At 53.5% G+C, this 17109-nt stretch overlaps 1 protein-coding gene across 5 annotated transcripts in view; it reads left to right on the forward strand.

Annotated features, from left to right (window-relative positions):
- Positions 1-17109, forward strand: part of Pacs2 (phosphofurin acidic cluster sorting protein 2) — a 59531-nt gene that overhangs the window by 22266 nt on the left and 20156 nt on the right. For 2 of the 5 annotated variants that reach the window (XM_013066080.3, XM_004836826.4), the window contains exons 2-7: positions 7786-7873; positions 10155-10244; positions 11263-11388; positions 15277-15439; positions 15951-16024; positions 16179-16259. In XM_013066080.3, the coding sequence (XP_012921534.1) occupies positions 7786-7873; positions 10155-10244; positions 11263-11388; positions 15277-15439; positions 15951-16024; positions 16179-16259 (622 nt within the window). Of the gene's footprint in view, positions 1-3066; positions 3120-7785; positions 7874-10154; positions 10245-11262; positions 11389-15276; positions 15440-15950; positions 16025-16178; positions 16260-17109 lie in introns of those variants that run through there. The other 3 variants (XM_013066081.3, XM_004836827.4, XM_021243313.2) reach the window with 2 other exon arrangements.

The raw sequence follows: 17109 nt of genomic DNA on the forward strand, positions 1-17109 counted from the left end.
GCCACAGCCTGGGGCTTAAACAGCAGACATTTATCCCTTGGGTTCTGGGGCCCCACAGGCAAGGTCAGGGCCCCACGGCCGGTGCTGAAAAGGCTACCTCCTTGTTCATAGCCATCTTCCCACTGTGTCCCCATGTGGTGGAAGGAGCAGCAGGAACTCTGGGTCCCTTTTCTCCTCCCTTCTCTGACCTTCCTCTGCTCTTCTCCTCCTCCCTCTTTGTAGTACTGAGGATTGAACTCAGGGCCTTTGCCCTGAGCTACACCCCCACCCCACCCCTATTTCGCTAATTGCCCAGGCTGGGCTTGAGTTTGCAACCCTAGGGCCTTAGTCTCCCAGGATGCTGAGAATACCAGGTGTGTGTCGGTTCCAGGTCCCTTCCTTAAAGTCAGTACTCCCATCACAAAGCCCCACCTTCATGTCCTGATTGGCTCCCAAAGGCTTGTCTCTTAATCCCATCGCTTGAGGGTTCAGATTTCAGGTTGAAGATGGGGAAAACAAAGACATTCAGTCTTCAGCAGGAAGTAATTTCCCTAGCAGATGCAAATTTATTTAAAGGAGCTGTACAAATTAAAAGGATATGGAGGGGACTGGGGATTTTTTGCCGCCTGCTGCGCAAGCGCAAGGTCCCGAGTTTGATCCCCGGTACCAAAAAAGAAAAAAAAAAGGATATGAAATTGGCAAAAGTGTGATAGATTGATCGGTGGGACATAATAGCAGCCACAGTGTGCTTCAGAAATGGCATTCATCCCCAACAAGAGACAGTTTGCAGTTGACACGGCTTGGGCACACTGGGTGTCCGTGTAGGAAGTAATAAAATCGGGTTACTGACTCATGCTGTACACAAGACAATGCCAAGTTGACCTCATTGTGGAACAGAGGAAGTAGAGCAATGGGGAGGGGTGGATTAAAGAATAGAATTTCTGGGAAGCATACATCACAAAGGGCATGTTTGATTGTCCAAAAAGGGATTAAGAACCTATCTGTGTGTCAGCCACAGCTAGGAGGTGATGATGACTGCCGTGTGCACTGGCCAGTGATCAACATCTAGAATGAAGAGTTCCTAGATATCTAGAGGGAAAGGCAGCCAGGTGGACAACAGGCAAAGGACCACAAGGCAGTCTGAAGGAAGTGCTGGCAGCTAAGGAGTGCTGGCAGGCTGCACAGCCTCCCTTGGTGGTCAGAGCGCCACTCTGGGACCTCCACCACATTGGTCCGGGCTACCTGGCAGATAGTGCACTGTGTGTGTGCTGTGCCGTAGTAAGCTCCGCGTTATCCCTGATTGTCTTGAGTGCACAGAGTGTCTGCATAGTGAGCCAGAAATGCACTAACCAAGCCCGCCTGGTACTGTGTTGTGTCACACAGGTACCATGGGCCAGGCAGGAAGCCGATACCAGTTAGTACATAAGGCTTGCTACCAAAGGAAGCTGGAAGGCAGAGATTAGGGACAGCTGGCAGTCTTGGCCACCTCCTGGCACAAAGGGAAAGGGTCTGCAGGCAGCCTATGGGCTTCTGTGGCTGTCCCTTGGTTTGAGAAAACCTCATCATGCAGAGAACCTCTGCCTACCCAAGTTGGTGGATGAGTCGGTGCTGTTCTGAGATTGCAGCTGCCACTTGGCATCCTCAGCTCCAGGCAGCAGTGGGTTCTATGCAGATCAGTGCTGAGCTGGGTCTTCTGCTCCCCATTGTGAGCAGACAGTGAGAGGAGATGTGAGTACCCTGGGGATTCTTCAGGCTACCTCTGGGTGTGGTCACGGAGCACACTGGACTGTAGGATTGTATCTTTTTATATTGTCTTTAAAGTGCATTTTGCTTCCCACTGTTGCAAGAATACTGAGTGACAGTTGTGATTCGCATCAAAGTCTCTGGCAGCAGCATTTGTCCAGTGCATGGATTCCTGGGCTCCTCCAAGGTCACATGTTATACAGTAGCTCTTGTCCTCGCTATCCAGTCAACTCTGAGGTCTTCTTTCTCAGAACCAACCTTGGATTAAAGACAAGGAACATGTTCTGCCAACCTGGCTCAGTTTCTGTGCAAATGATTTTTCTTGTCCCTTGAATATTGTTTGCATGAACAGTGCCAATAGAACAGACCTTAGAATACCCAAATATATATAAATAAAAGCTCTGAGCAGGAGTGGGTGTGCATGTTGGAGCTTGAGCTCGTATCCTGCAGAGCCTGGGCCAGGTGCCCCTGTCTGGTGTGGAGGAGTTGCCTCCCTGGGGTCGAAGACAGTCTCCACAGGGCCTCCTGTTCCTGCAGCTTGGGGTCCTCAGAGCAGCAAGGTGTTGCACAGCTTGGTATCTCCACTCCCGAGACTGGCACAGAAATTCCAGGGAAGGTAAACTACAGACAGGATTTTTTTTTTGGTACCAGGGATCGAACTCAGGTCCTTGCGCTTGCGAGGCAGGCGATGGAACCACTGAGCTAAATCCCTGGGCCTACAGACAGGATTTGTTTGAGCACCGAGTATAAAAAATTGAGCCCTTGAAACTCCATCCCCAAATAAGTATAATGGATGTGTGTTTACATAACTGTGTATAAATTTGTAAATATATGTAATTAGTGTATATATTTATGTATTTGCAGTTAATTTATCCAAAGCAAGGTCTAAATTGGGTTTCTGGTATGAGGTTGGTGATGTCTCTTAGATCTGCCTTTAAAAAAAAAAACTCTAAAGTTATATAGGAAAATTTCACTCTGTCTCCTTTTTTATACAGCTCTGAGTTTTAACAGATACAGATATCCGTGGCCCCCACCATTCAGGCCAGAACACCAGACAGTTCCACCTGGCTCCCGTCCGCCTCACCTGAAGGACACGACACAGGCCTCCCCACACTGGCTTTTTCCCCAGCGTGACACCTCACGTGTCCACAGCTGGTCCCAGTGAGCAAAGCAGTGTGCACCCTTGGTCAGTATGGGAGGGACCTTTGCAGCTGTGCAGAGAGCTGCAGTAGGTGTTCCTGTGGAGCCTTCGTGTGGAAGTCCATTTGCCCTCCCTGTGTGGATCCTCGGTTGCAGGGGAACAGTGCAGTTAGCTTTCTAAGCAACTGCCCAGCCTTCCTGGAGACTGACCAGTGATAGATGAGCTCCGGAAGTCCACCTCCTTGCCAGTACCAGGTGTTAGTGTTGTTCATTTTGAGTAAGATTTCCTAAATTGGGGTGGAGTCCAGTTCATCTGCTTCCTGTCCTGTTGCTTGTCTCCTGTGGACACCACACTGTCTCAGCGCCTTGCAGGGCATGCTGAGTGTGGGTGTCTGGGAGCTAGAGCTCAGTCCACCTTGCTCTCCACTCCCAGGTAGTTGGGACCATTCTGCTCCTTTGCCTTTTTATGTAAAATTTAAAGTCAGCTTCCTGGATTTCATAGGAGTAGTACTGAGTCTGCAGGTCAGTTTGAGGGGCATGGATAATAGCCATGAGCTTGGCCGTCTCTCCGATTGTTTAAATATTGGTTTTGTTATTTGTATTTGGGAGTTTCCAGCATACATACAGATCTGCGTTTGCTTTAGACCTAAGCGTTTCCTTTGCTCAGAGTCGTTGGAAGTGTGTGTTTTCCAAACTGACCTCCAGGTGTTTCACCTCCAGCATGTGGCCTGTCGTTGCTTCCCAAGATGGCCTGGTGCCACACAGCCTCTCTGAGCTTCCTGGTTCCAGGGGTGCATGCGTCCTCATGTTCCCAGCTGCTTAGGTTCACACGCTCAGGTTTCCTTGCTCCCTACTAACCAAATCAGAGGAGGCCATTTACTTTGGTAAAAAGAAAGTGGGATTTATTTGGAGCTGGCTCTGAGAGATGGAAGGGCCCATTTGCCTCGAGTTGCCATCTCCTGGTGTTCGGGCATGGGGGTGTTTTACATATAGCAAGGCACAGTGGGAGAGTGGGTACAGGGAAACAGCAGACTTATTGAGGCTCAGTCCGTCCCTTCTGAACCTGGACCCCTCCTCCCTCGGACCCAAGGGAATGGAACTGGACTTGACCTCCTGGATCAGCGTCTGCCCATTCATCTGGGTGAGAGGAGGAGAGGTGGTGGTTTATGCCCTAGGCCTAAGGACGTATAAAGAAGTCACTTGTCTCTAAAGAAAAAGTCTAACTTTAAAGTTCCATTTTGGAGTGGCATTTACACTCACATTTCCGTCAGTACTTGGATTTCCTGCCCTCGTGGTCATGGAATCTGCCAGGGAGTGGTTGACCTCCCCTTCCTGTCCTTGGGCCTATGTTTCTTTCCTCACCTGAGTGCTGACAGCTAGGGAGGAGGTGTGGTGGCCTCTGCCTGTCCTCTGGGCAGTGGTCAGGCCCTCACTGCCTGGTCAAGTTTGGGCTCCACATAGTTTGTAGATCTTGTCAAATGGAGGAACTTCTTTCCCTTCCTCATTTGCTGAGAGTTTTCATCATGAGTAGCAGAATCTCCTGTTCACCTCTATTTATAACATTCTAGATTTTCCCTCACCTGCTCCTCAAGCTTTTCCAAATTCCCCCCCAAGTCTGTTCCAGGGGCCCCTAGACATTGTCATAGTCACAGCAATGGTCTCACTGTTGGTACCATCTTGGATGCTAATCACTGTGTCATGATAAAGTCCCTGAGATGACCAGCTCACAGTGATGAGAGGTTGATTTTGGCTCCTAGTGAGGTTTTAGGACCTGATCAGTTGTCCTATTGCCCTGGGCCTGGAGTGAGGCAGCACATGTAAAATGAGCATCCAGCTCACCTCATGGCCAGGAAACAAAGGGCTAAGAAAGGAGCTGGGGTCTCACCACCCCATTCAAGAGCATGGCCCCACTAGGTCCTACCTCCTTCCAACCACACCACAGTTGAGGACCAAGCCCTCAGCACATGGTCCCTGAGGGTCACTCATGCAAATCCTAGTGTTACATATTTGTTTCTTAGCTTGTTGATACAGTGAGTTACATTAATTTTCAAATGTTGAACCAGCCTTGCTTTCCTGGGATAAACCTTTTCTACTTAGTCGTGGAATATTACTAGTTATTATTTTTGAATATTGCTAGCTTTGGTTTGCTAGTATTTTGTTGGAGAACTTGCAGCTATGTTCTCTATTTTTGTCTAGTGTTGATAGCAGAGTAATGCTGATTCGGTATGATGACTTGGGAAGTGTTGCTTCCTCTTCTGTTTTCTGCAGGATATTGTGTAGTGTTGGCACTCTTCTTTTCTTCATCTCATGCTGCTGAGGATGGAACCCAGGGCTTTGTGCACAGCAGGCACGTACTCTGCTGCTGAGCCCCCATCTCCTCTTCTAATGTATGGTTGAATTTCCCTGAAGTTTTCTTTTTCAGAATGTTTTGAACTATTAATTCAATTTAATATAGGACTATTCCTGATCTCTGTTTTATCTCGGTGACTTTTGGTCCTTGGTGGCTTTCAAGGAATCTTTGCATTTCATTTTAAGTTGTCAAATTCATGTCCCTGGAGTTGTTTACAGTGCTTTCTAATCTTTTAAATATTTGTAAGGTCTGTAGTTCTTTTATTTATTGTTAATAACTAAAATTTTTGTCTTCTGTCTTTTTTCTTTGCCTAGAGGTTGTGTGAATTTTGTTGGTCCTCCCAAGAAACTGGCATTTGGTTTTATTTTCTCTATTTTTGGGTGATTTTTTTTTTTTTCCGGTACTGGGGATTGAACACTTATTTGCGAGGCAGGTGAGGGGGCACTGAGCTAAATACCCAACCCTTCTTTTATTTTATTTTTTTTTTATTTTCAAGTCAATTATTTCTACTTGTATCATTGTCTCCTTCCTTCTATTCCTTTGAATTTAATGTGTGCTTTTTGTTCCTATTTTTCTAAGGTGAAGTTTGGGTTGTCATCTGAAGCCTTTTTTATACAAGTATTTAGTGCTATGATTTCCCCTCTTGGCACTGCTTTCGCTGTGACCCACAAATATTGGCATGTTTCTTTTTCATTTTTATTCTAGTCAGTGTCCTCTGCTTTCCTTTGAGACATCCTTTCTGACCGTAGGTTATTTAGGAGTGTGTTGTTCAGTTTCCCAAGCCATTGGGACTTCCTAGCTGTCTTCCTATCACTGTGGTCACTCCTTACCTTCAGTTTCACGTTCCGTGGTTTTAGGGTCCCAAGTTCTATCACAGTCCAAAAATATTAAATGGAAAATTCCAGAAAAAATGGCTCCTGTTAGACTGTACCTGCCTGAGGTCACCCTTGTCCAGCACAAACACATGTATGAGGTTGGCGCTGCCCAAGGTGTGAGGCACCCCCAGCTTCCAGTGAGTCTGTGCTTTTTCTTGGTGGACTAGACTGACCAGGTCCTGCTGGAAAGATGCCACCTGGGGCGTGCCAGGGACCCCATGGAGTCACACAGCCCAGCTGGTGGCTTTGAGGGGGTCCATTGGGACCTGCTTGTGCCCGAGTTGTCTTACCCGAGGATGTAAGGCACACTCTGCCCCCTTGCTGTGGCCTTCCTCTGCCTTCCTCACTGGAGAATGGTCCTTGTTGGTGCCATAGACTGACCTGTCCCTGGTGAAGGGGCGGGGCACATCCTGCAGGAAGTGCCATCCCTGCCCTTGCCTCTTGAGCTCAGTGGAACCACTGGGCTCAGTGCAATGGGGCTGGTGGGCTGACAGGTGCCCAGGAGTCCACACCACACAGCCAGAGCTCACCTGACTCCCCACAGCCTGCAGGTGAATGGGAAGGATGAGTTGCTGGCCCTGTGTCCTTGCACACAGTCCTTGGGCCCCTAACAGAAGTGCTGGTGTTTGCTCCGATGGTAGAGGGCTGTGTCCTGGGCAGGGTTGTGCCTGGCATCTGCCAGTTTGGGTACACTTTGGGGCTGGCAGCTCAGGAGATCTCCCCAGTGAGATCCAGCACACTCAGCTAGGGATGTATTTCTCCTGGAACTTGGAACTGTAGGGCAGGTGGTGTGGCTTATTTCAGAGCATTGCACACTTGCTCCATGCTGGCCCATGGGCAGGATACTCTGCAGCGTTTGAGTAGAAAAGTGAGCAAGTTGCAGAGAGAGCTGGGAGGTCTGTGGAGAGCTGTGGTGTGGCACTGCTTGCCCGCACCTTCAGGAGCCAGTTGGTGCCTCGCAGGACATTCTGGGGGCTGTGCATACATGTGTGGACATACAGGTGTGCACATGTGTGCTGTAAATGTGTGTATTTGTGTACTGTGTGTGTATGTATCTGCACATATGTGTTGTGTGTGTCTGCATATGCATGTATAGCAAGGTGCCTTCAGGAAGATGTGCACCCATCTAAGGAGCCAGCTGCATGTGCCACGTTCTCCAGAGGCAGACAGGGTGACTCTGTGTCCTCTTCCCAGGGACAGAGCCACTGGACACTGGGCATGTCCCTCAGGTTGCCTCCGTGGTAGGCACTGTGTCCTGTGCTACCTTAGGGTGTCAGAGCAGAATGTGGAGGTGAACTCAGCAGGGGAGGGGAGGTAGTGGGGAGGGAGCACTCATACTGTTGTGAGGAGAGGCGGGGCCTAGGGATGAGTGGACTGTGGGATGGGGGACCATGCTCCCAAAGCTGGAGGCAGGCTTGGGTGGGGATTGGCTCCCTGGACTTCAGGGGCCTCCATTTTGTGATCTTACCTAAGGGATTCTCAGGCTTCCTGTCTGTCCTCTTTTCTGCCTGTCCTCTGAGCCACCTCCATAGCCAGGAGAGGAAGCCCTGGCCACCATGTGGAGGGACCCTTGGCGATGCTGCAGAAACCAGGCCTGTAGAGGGGCTCCTGGGAGTGAGATGGCCAGTGTCCAGCAAGTGTGACACTGGGGTAGTACTCCTGGGAGCCCCCAAGGCCTGAGCTCTTCATTCTTTTCAGGTTGTGCAGCTTGACCGTGAAGAAGCTGGCAGTTCTCAGGGAGCTGGAGAAGGAGCTGATGTCTGTGGTGATTGCAGTCAAGATGCAGGTGAGCGCCCCCCCACCCCAGCAGATGTGACAGCACAAGGCTAGGTGGACCCTGCGCTCGAATCACTTCTGACACCTGTCACTGCAAAACGTACCACAGGATGAGGGGCTGGGTGGGAGGAATAGGAGCCCCATTCCTGGTGGGTCCTTGTGTTGAGCTTCAGTTTGGTTTCACTTGAGGTTTTGAATGAAGGGAAGAACCATCTCCTGCCCTGGCCCTCCCTCCAGGGGATGGCAACCAGTGGCTGGCCTAAATGGTGTCCTGGCAGCCCTGTGGGGCCGCAAGGTTCTGGTCTGCTTCCAAGGGACAGGGCATGTCTTTCAACCCCTGGCCACCTGGATGGCATCTCTTGTGATGTTGCATAGGGCCATGGCCCTGTGAGTGCCCCTGGCAAGGTGGCGACAGCTGACTGTTGCTGACCCTAGACCTTGGCCTTGGGAGCCCAGGGTCCTGCTGGGGGCTCCATGTTGACACCACCCATGCCACCTAATGTTCCCTGGACCTACAGGAGTGACATGCAGTATTTAGGGGCACAGCATGGCCATGGACCACCTTGTGGGCTTTGGGACTGGAGCCTGTCTTGATTCTTCTGCTCAGTTGTCCGCACCTGGAAAATACTGTGCTGCTGCTCCTGCCTCCCCAGTACCAGGGATTGAATCCAGGGTCTTTTTTAATCTTTTTTTTTTTTTTGGTACCGGGGATTGAACTCAGAACCTTGTGCTTGTGAGGCAGGCACGGTGCTACTGAGCTAAATCCCCGGCCCTTTAATTTTTAAATTTTGAGTCAGGTTCTCCCTAAGTCTCTTAATTTGCCCAGGGTGGGCTCAAACTCTCAGTCCTCCTGCCTCAGCCTCCTGAGTAGCTGGGATTTTAGGCGTGTGCTACCATGCCTGGCTAAGGTTGTGCTTCTAATAAAGATCTGGAGAGTGCCGGATGTTGTGGCACACACCTGTCATCCCAGCCACTCAGGAGGCTGAGTCAGGAAGCCATGTAAGTTGTTCTCTGAGCCCCTGGCTGGGGAGGGGCCATGGTCTTGCCAGGTCTGTAGAACAATGGCAAAGTTGCCAAAGTGAGAGTTGGCCCACTGTAGGCATCTGAGTCTGGCACTGTGGACCATGACCTCTGCCGGGCTGACCCTGTCCTTGGCCTCTGTGCCCCAGCCAGCCCTTTCCTCGGTCCTCCTCAGTCCTCATCACTGCTGAGCTCCCAGCCCTCCTGCATGCCCTTGTGGCCTGGCCAGTCTCCCCACCCCACAGCACCCTGTTCCTCACCTGTTTCTCCTCAGCACTCTCTCCAGCTCAGTTTATTTGTGTCCAGCGGGCTGGCAGGGCTGGAGGAAAGCCATAGCCTTCCTCTTTTCCAAGACTTCTCTGGCTGCTGTGCCAGCCCCAAGCCTGCGCCCTTACTCCCTAGCCTGGGAGAATGCTGGGCTCCTGCTGGGGCCTGTCTTTGCTTCCCATCGTAGCCCCCAGGTTAGTCCTGTGAGGCCAGAAGCTAAGACCACCCCTGTATTGGAAACACAGGAGCCCAGAGAGGAGGGAGGGGAGAGGGCTGCACAGGAGGGCTGCACTGGAGCTGAGCAGCTGGACAATGAAGCAGGCTCAGCCCTGCACGATGGGCACCCCACACCCAGGTGGCTTCCTCCTTTCTTCCCCTCCTGCCTCTCTTGCCCTCTCTGGAGCGGCCTGCCCACACACCCATCTAGTAACCCCACCTCTGCCCAGTTGCTCTGGATGCCTGAGGAGCGTGGTGTCAGGCTCCTGGCATGGCTGCCTGTCCTAACAGGTCTTCAGGGCTCCCCTGTTGTAAAAGATCCTTAAACAGCACTGTGACAGAGATCTGTAAAGCACTGGGAGCCCAGTTGTTGTAAAGATGGAGTTTGGGTCCTGCTGTTCGTTCTGAATGATGAGTTACCTACTTCCTGCTAGTCTGCATCTGCATCCAGGTCTCAAGTACTGTGACCATACTTGTAGGACAGTCACTGTGAGGGTCCTTGGCCTACATGGTGCCTACTCCACAGCCTTTCAGTTGCAGGTTGGCACTGTGTCTTCCTTCCTGTCTGTCTGGCAGGCTGATCATGAGCTCCCCTCACTCCAGCACAGATCTCACAGATTGGTGGACACAGGACAAGAACATTCTTGGGCTGCTAACTGTCCCACAGTTCCCCTGCAATTGCGCTTGCTTATGTCCCCGGCAGTGTGAAGAGCTCTGGTGACCCCTGTCCTGGGTCTGTCTCACTGTAAGATGCCCTTCTTTAATGGAAGGCGGCTGTCTCTTCACAGGGCTCCAAACGAGTCCTGCGGTCTCATGAGATTGTGCTGCCCCCCAGTGGACAAGTGGAGACTGACCTGGCCCTGACCTTCTCGCTGCAGGTGAGTGGTCAGTGCCCTTGGTGAGCACATGGCCTCCTCAGTGCCCCTTCATCCTTCTTACTTTTAATCTCCTCTTACTGTTTATTCTTTTTTTTTTTGGTACTGGGGATCAAACTCGGGTCCTTGCACTTGCGAGGTAGGCGGCAGAACCACTGAGCTAAATCCTCAGCCCTTACTGTTTATTCTTAAATGACTAGGAAGTTTTCTTGGTTTATTATGTTGTGCTTCATCCCTTTCCTGTGATAAAGGAAATGAAATGATGAAGCAAAAACATCAAGGTGAGGCCGTTTCATCCTCATACTTAGAAAAGATGGGCAGAAACATGTTGACATTGAGTGTGTTATGCATATTTCAGGGTGAGCTTAGTGGACTCGTGGCTCTGCATGGCCCCTGACTTCCCCACCCCGGACGAAGTAGAGACCCTTCCCCCACCTTCTCCAGAGCCTTGCCCTTTTGAGACAGCAAATCAGGCAGCTCATTCCAAACCCAGTTGATTGATTCCAGATCAATTTGTCCTAAGCCCCTTAAGATCCTCTTTTCTCCTTTAAACATGTGGAACTGCACTGTGGTTCAGAGAACTCCTGAGTCCCCACCAGCCCCACACCGGCCCTGTCACTGCATCTGCAGCCCTGGGAGCCCAGCTCCCTGAAGTGCAGTTTTCCATCAGGTAGCTCACCTGCTTTCTTTCAGTGCTTGGTCCTGGGCTTCTGAGACTCATGTGCAGGTGTGTGGCAGGCAGCCGGGCAGCCAGGGATGGGCCCTGCTGCTCAAGGCCTGCTGGACCTGCAGGCTTGAATCTCTTTGTTTGCACACCCGAGAAAGGCCCATGATCATTACTCCCACGAATGTGCCTCTGTAGGTGCAGGTGCTGGGCGCAGTTGTGTCTGGCTGCTCAGTTGGGTTGCACAGTGCCACAGACACATGTGGGCCTGTCCCATGCATCTGCAAGGGCTTGAGCAGCACCAGGGTTGCTCCTCACTGTGCCAGGTGTGCCTCAGGCACCTCCTTGTGCCCATAGTACCCTCACTTCTTGAAGAGAGAAGGCAACAAGCTTCAGATCATGCTGCAGCGCAGAAAGCGGTACAAAAACCGGACGATCCTGGGCTATAAGACGCTGGCCGTGGGCTCCATCAACATGGCCGAGGTGAGTGCTAGGTCTCGGCAATCCTGCTCATACAGATTTCCCTCACGTGTCAAGATGTGCATCCCAGTGCAGCAGGCACCTCTAGCAGGACTGCACAATGATGACCGTGCGCCGCCCCTCTGGGTTGCTTTCCATCCCTGCTGCAGACCCATAAGCACCCTCCTTCCAGGCTCCCCAACAGGGTCCTCCTGGGTGCCCCACTTAGCCCCCGCCAGGCAGCAGGGACATCACAGGAGGACCTCAGCCTAGCACACTGTCCTGGAGTAGGTCCTCCCAGAGGTTGCAGGAACTGTGGAGAGGAAGGAGGGCTTCTGGGCACTGAGGAGCCCAAACTTTCCTCCTACATCATGAGGCCACAGGAGCAGTTCTACGAATAGGGGTGACTAGGGCCTGGCCTTTTTGTCCCTTAGGCTTCAGACTTGTTGTGCTGTGGGGCTATGTTGAAGGTTGGTGAGCATCCACAGATAGGCTGTGCCACTGTCCCCATATCAGCTGCCCAGGGTCCTGTACTGTCTTCCCTTACCTCCCCTCTGCTGAGCACCTGGATCTGGCCTGTTCGGTCTGTTGGGTCTGGCCCTGGCCCCATGTCTTCCTCAGTCCCTGGGCCACACTGGATGGAGCCTCCCCAAGGCTGTGGCCCCTAGACATGTCCCTGGATCCCTGCCCCCCATGGCCATCTCCTCCAGGCTCCCTCACCCTGCACCTAGGGCCCCCCCCAGAGCTGGGTTCCCATGACTGATCCTTTGCTGTCTCCAACCACCTGCCTCCTGCCCCTCCAGGCATGGCCTTTGTTCTCCAGTGTGGCTCAGCCCTCCATGTTGCTGTGGGTCCAGCTCACTCACCATGTTCCTCAGACCCAGCTTGCTCCCCCATATTCCCCAGGCCCAGCCCTGTCCCCCATGTACCCCAGATCTAGCTGTGCCCCCTAAATCCCCCAAACCCAGCTTAGCCCCCCACATACCCCCAGGAACCATCCAGGTTGGGCTGGCTGTTCCCCCATGACCACTGTGGGCTTGCTGGGTGGTGGCCATGAGTGATGGTGAATTTGGGTGGGTGGGGGCTGGGCCCTGACCTTTCAGGCAGGGGGTAGGGGGCAGCAGGGGGCTGTGCCTGAGAGCCCCTGTGCTGGCCTAGGCACAGCAACAGGTCTGCCAGGTGGGTAGCGGGCCAGGTGTCAGTGGAGACCCAGTTGTTCTCCAGGGTGGTGCTTGGCTGAAGAGCAAGGTCCCTGAGGATAGGGTGAAGTCTGAGCCAGTCCATGGCCAGGAGGGGAAATAGTGGACAGGGCTAACCTCCCCATGAGTCCAGGGCTTGAGCAGTAGGAACCCTACTCTGTACTCCTCCAGCCCTGACCCACCGTGTGCTCTGACCAGGATACTGAGCTGGGGGTCTGTGGGGGGGCTACCTGCACCAGGTAGGCTGGTCCATAGCAGTCTGCACCTCTGCCCATGGGGCTTATACTCCACATTCAGGGATCTGGGGCAGCAGAATGAGGAATCCTTGGTCTGGAGTACCAGATGGTTCTGGTTTTTTGGGCTTTTTTCCGGTACTGGGGATCGAACTCAGGACCTTGCACTTGTGAGGCAGGCAGCAGCACCGCAGAGCTAAATCCCCAGCCCTACAAGATGGTTCTGAATTGTGAGTCGACTCAGAGATCCCTGGATGGGAGTACTCCTGGCTGAGAGTGCAGGAAGCCCAGGCCTCTGGCCAACAGATGTACTGTCTCAGACACCCCCCAGGTCCTCAGGCAGCAGGAGTACAGCAGGCTGACATGGAGGATCTGTCCTGGGGGGGCCCTAGGGGGCTCATCTGCACCTGCAGAAGGGAAGAGGTGGGCATGAGTGGCTGGTCTCGTGCTGTTCAAGGCGGGGGCTTGTGGGCTCTACACTTCACTTTGGAAAAGCCATAGGCACTTTGGCCCATCCTGGGTTGCTAGGGCCAGGGCTAGTTGCAGGGTTCACTCTCCTTCCTGAATGGGACTCGGGCTGTGCTGCCCACCCTGTCCATGGAGACCAGGAGCCAGGCACCTGGCAGAGTGGCTTGTGGAGGAAACCTCAGGAGATCCAGAGTGAGGCTGCTGGGCACCTTGCTGCCAGCAGGTTCCTGTGTCCCTGTGAGTGTATGTGTTGACTTCTGTCATTGTTTTTCCTATTTTTCATTGCTTGGTGCAGAACCTAGGGCCCCTGTTTCCCCAGAATTTGTATGTTATTTACGCACACAAGCCTGGTCCCCTAGCAGTTCTAAGAACTAAGGAACTATAAATTCTTTGAAAATAAGAGAGGGGCCTATGGGAGTAAAGAGAAGGAAGGGCACCTGTAGCTGAGTCAGCTCAGCCCTTTGCAGTGGTCACTCAGTGTCATCAGCGACTGGTGGGCTAGCCTGGGTGTGAGCCCAGGGTCCCTTGGTGCTGTGCCAGGTAGCTACTGCCAGGCTTGGAGTGGGAGTAGAGCCTGTCTACCAGCACTACTCCAGAAGGACTCCCAGCCTTGGGGCTTCAGGTCCTTATTTGGGAGGGCAGGCCAGCCCTGAGGAACCCAGGCCAGGAGCCTGGAATGAGTTGGTCAGCTGGGAAGTCAGGGCTGGGAGGTCAAAGGAAATGGGCAACAAAGGGCTGGAGCAGAGTGGTCAGGGGCTCTGGGACGCAGATGGGGGCTTGGCTCGCTGGCCAGCTGGAGGGGAACAGAGCCACACACATTTGGTAGAGGCCACGTTCTCTCCAACCTGCCACTTGGGAGTAGGTGTATGCCCACACCCTGCCACCTGCATTCCCTGACTGCCACCCGCCCATCTGTCTATCCCTGGGTGCAGCAGGGTGTCGGGCTCTAATGCTGGCAGTGATTTCTGAGCCAATCTGAGGTCACCCTAGGGAGGTGATGGCTGCTTGGAGCTCTACCACAGAGGTAGGCATGGGAGGTGGCATCCACAGTGCAGGGCTGGGTGCACACGGGCACATGGTCCCTGCACGAAGGCACCAGGAGTGGGAGGAGTGTTGGCATAGAGCTGCCCACAGACCTTCTGATTTGGTTTCTAAAATAATGATGAATCAAATTTGAACTTTCTTAAAATTTTATTTTCCTCGCTGATTAGAGTTAGCACTCCAAATTAAGCCCCCTCCCCCAAAAAAACTCTAGCCCATAAAATTCTAACATCTGGATCTGATCAGATGGCTCCAGAAATAATTTGAAAAGTACAGAGGCCAGTTGGGCCTGGTGGCACACTCCTGTAATCCCAGCACACTTGAGGGGTAGGGCTGAGGCAAGAGGATTGAAAGATCAAGCCCAGCCTGGGTAACTTAGCAAGACCCTATCTCAAAATAAAAACTGAAAAGGGCTGAGGATGTGGCTCAGTGCTCTCTGGACCCAGTTGTATGCACCCACACAGCTCAAAGGTCTATCTGAGAGGTCTGTAGGTACCTGTCTGTGTTTCTGAGGCTGGCATGGGCCAGAGTGGTGCCTGGGCACAGTAGCTGCTAGGTGTTGGCTGGGCTTGCTTTGCCCTCTGGTTTGTAGATACTTGAGACAGAGAGGACCCTGGGCTTGATGGTCCTGTGATCCAGGCCTGATGCATCTCTCAAACTGCAGTGGTGGCTGCTCTTCTTTGGTCCCCACTGACAAGGGTTGTTGGAAGTCAGGTCTCAAGAGTTGGTGGCCATGTTGTGGCACTGGCTGGCCCTCATCCCTGATGTCACTTCGATGTAGGGATAGCAGGTGTGGCCCACAACCACTGTCTGTCAACCTTTAGATCTTGCTCAGCTGGTGGCCTCTTCCTGGTTCCCCTTGGCCTCCTCTGCAGCCAGGCTCCTGCACACTGGGTGTCCCGCTCTTGGACCAGGCTCTGGGATGGGGTCCCTTCTTCCTGGGGTGCTTCTAGAGCTGTGTGCACCCACAGGTGATGCAGCACCCCTCAGAGGGTGGCCAGGTGCTGAGCCTCTGCAGCAGCATCAAGGAGGCCTCTGTCAAGGTGGCAGAGATCTGGATCATCTCCCTGTCCAGCCAGCCCATCGACCATGAGGACAGTGCCATGCAGGCCGGTCCCAAGGCCAAGTCCACAGGTGCGTAAGGCCTTTCCTGCCTCTACCTAAGGGTGCTGCCTCCTGCCCTGGCATGTCAGGTGGCACAGCCACCCAAGTGCTTGGAGAAGTAGGGTGAGTGTGAAGCATTGGCAGTTGTTCCCTCATCTGGAAACCCTGGAGCAAGGTCATGAGGTCGTGTGTGTGGTTGTGGGGCTGGTCCCTGACTCCTTGGTCCAAGCCTAATGCCTGCACACCCTCTATGGAGAAGGGTCATGAGGCCAATCCTTCACTGCCTCTGAGGCCATGGGCACTGGACCTGGCACAGGGTACTACTTTGTGGCCATCAGCTGCTGCTACCATCTCTGTTGGTGTGGGTGTCCCTCCCCCACCTGCCAAAGTGAGGGAGGCTGTGTCCAGGCCAATCCCCATGGCCTCCGCCTTCAACCCCTCTGGACATGGGGCTGGGTCCGCACAGCCCCCTCTGTGTTTGGTGGCCATGTAGCTGCAGCAGAAGTGATACATCCGGGCACCTGCTGTCCTCTATCCACAGATAACTACTCTGAGGAGGAGTATGAGAGCTTCTCCTCTGAGCAGGAGGCCAGCGATGATGCTGTGCAAGGGCAGGTAATAGGAGTGGGGTATGTGCGGCCAAGTGCTGTGGGGCTGGGGGCCCCCAGGGGGTGGGAGGTAGGGGAGCCTGGATGTCCTTGGCCCCAGCACTGGGCAGGCCACCAGGGCAGGTAGGACCACAGACTCAGGGGCCATTGTGTCTCCACAGGATCTAGACGAGGACGACTTTGATGTGGGGAAACCTGAGAAGCAGCGGAGATCGATAGTAAGAACGACGTCCATGACCAGGGTCGGTGGAAGCTAGTTTTACTAGCACTGGGGACGGGTGCGGGTGTTCGGCTGGGATGGGTGCCATGGGCACATGGCCTGCAAGCCCTTGGGGGAGGCTGTGGGCGAGAAGCCTCCTGGGGGTGCAGACCCCATGGGGCTGCCAGAGTTAGCCCCTGGCCACTGTTAGAATGTGGACATGAGTTAGGCAGGGGGTGTCCTTGTGGCAGCTCCTGGCCTCTAGCCCCCTGGCTGCTATTCTCTCCTGACACTACCTGTCCTGGCTCCATGCCATGTGGTCACGAGGGGCTGAGGAGCTGGTATAAGGCTGGGTTGGCCACCTTGCATCCCATGGTCCTCCTGGTGAGGTCCTGGGGATATAGTTCTCTCCTTGGTCAACACCCAGACAACCTGTGGATGGCAGTTCCACTCTTAGGGCCTGCTGACCACCTGCAGGCACAAGAGTGAGGCTCTGAAAGAGAGCCAGGGCAGCCCCATCCCCCTGGGCCCCCAGAGAGTCACACTGGGCTGTGCCCAAAAGATGGCTGCATGAGTGGCCAGGGAAGCCCTGGCCCGATGCTGACCAAGGTTATGGTGCTGCTCCCCTTTGGCAGTGAGTGAGCAGGAGGTCATGGGCAAGTAAGCCACCCCTGTCTCTGGAAGCTAGGTTCCAGCCCTGCAGGGCATGGAAGGTCCCCGTAGGTTGGCACTGTGTATATGGCTCTGGGCTGCCACCCCACTTGGTGGCCAGTGGCAGGATCAGAAGCCACAGCCAGGGAACAGCAGGGCCACCCAGGTGCCACACAGGCACATGGCAGCTTTTCTGCTGGTGGGACTGAGGAGCCAGTGCAGCCGTGCTCTGTTCCTCTCCG

The sequence above is a fragment of the Heterocephalus glaber genome, unplaced genomic scaffold, assembly GCF_053883595.1.
Source record: "Heterocephalus glaber isolate CG9 unplaced genomic scaffold, H.glaber_assembly_v1.0 deba00001608, whole genome shotgun sequence".
Lineage (NCBI taxonomy): Eukaryota > Metazoa > Chordata > Mammalia > Rodentia > Bathyergidae > Heterocephalus > Heterocephalus glaber.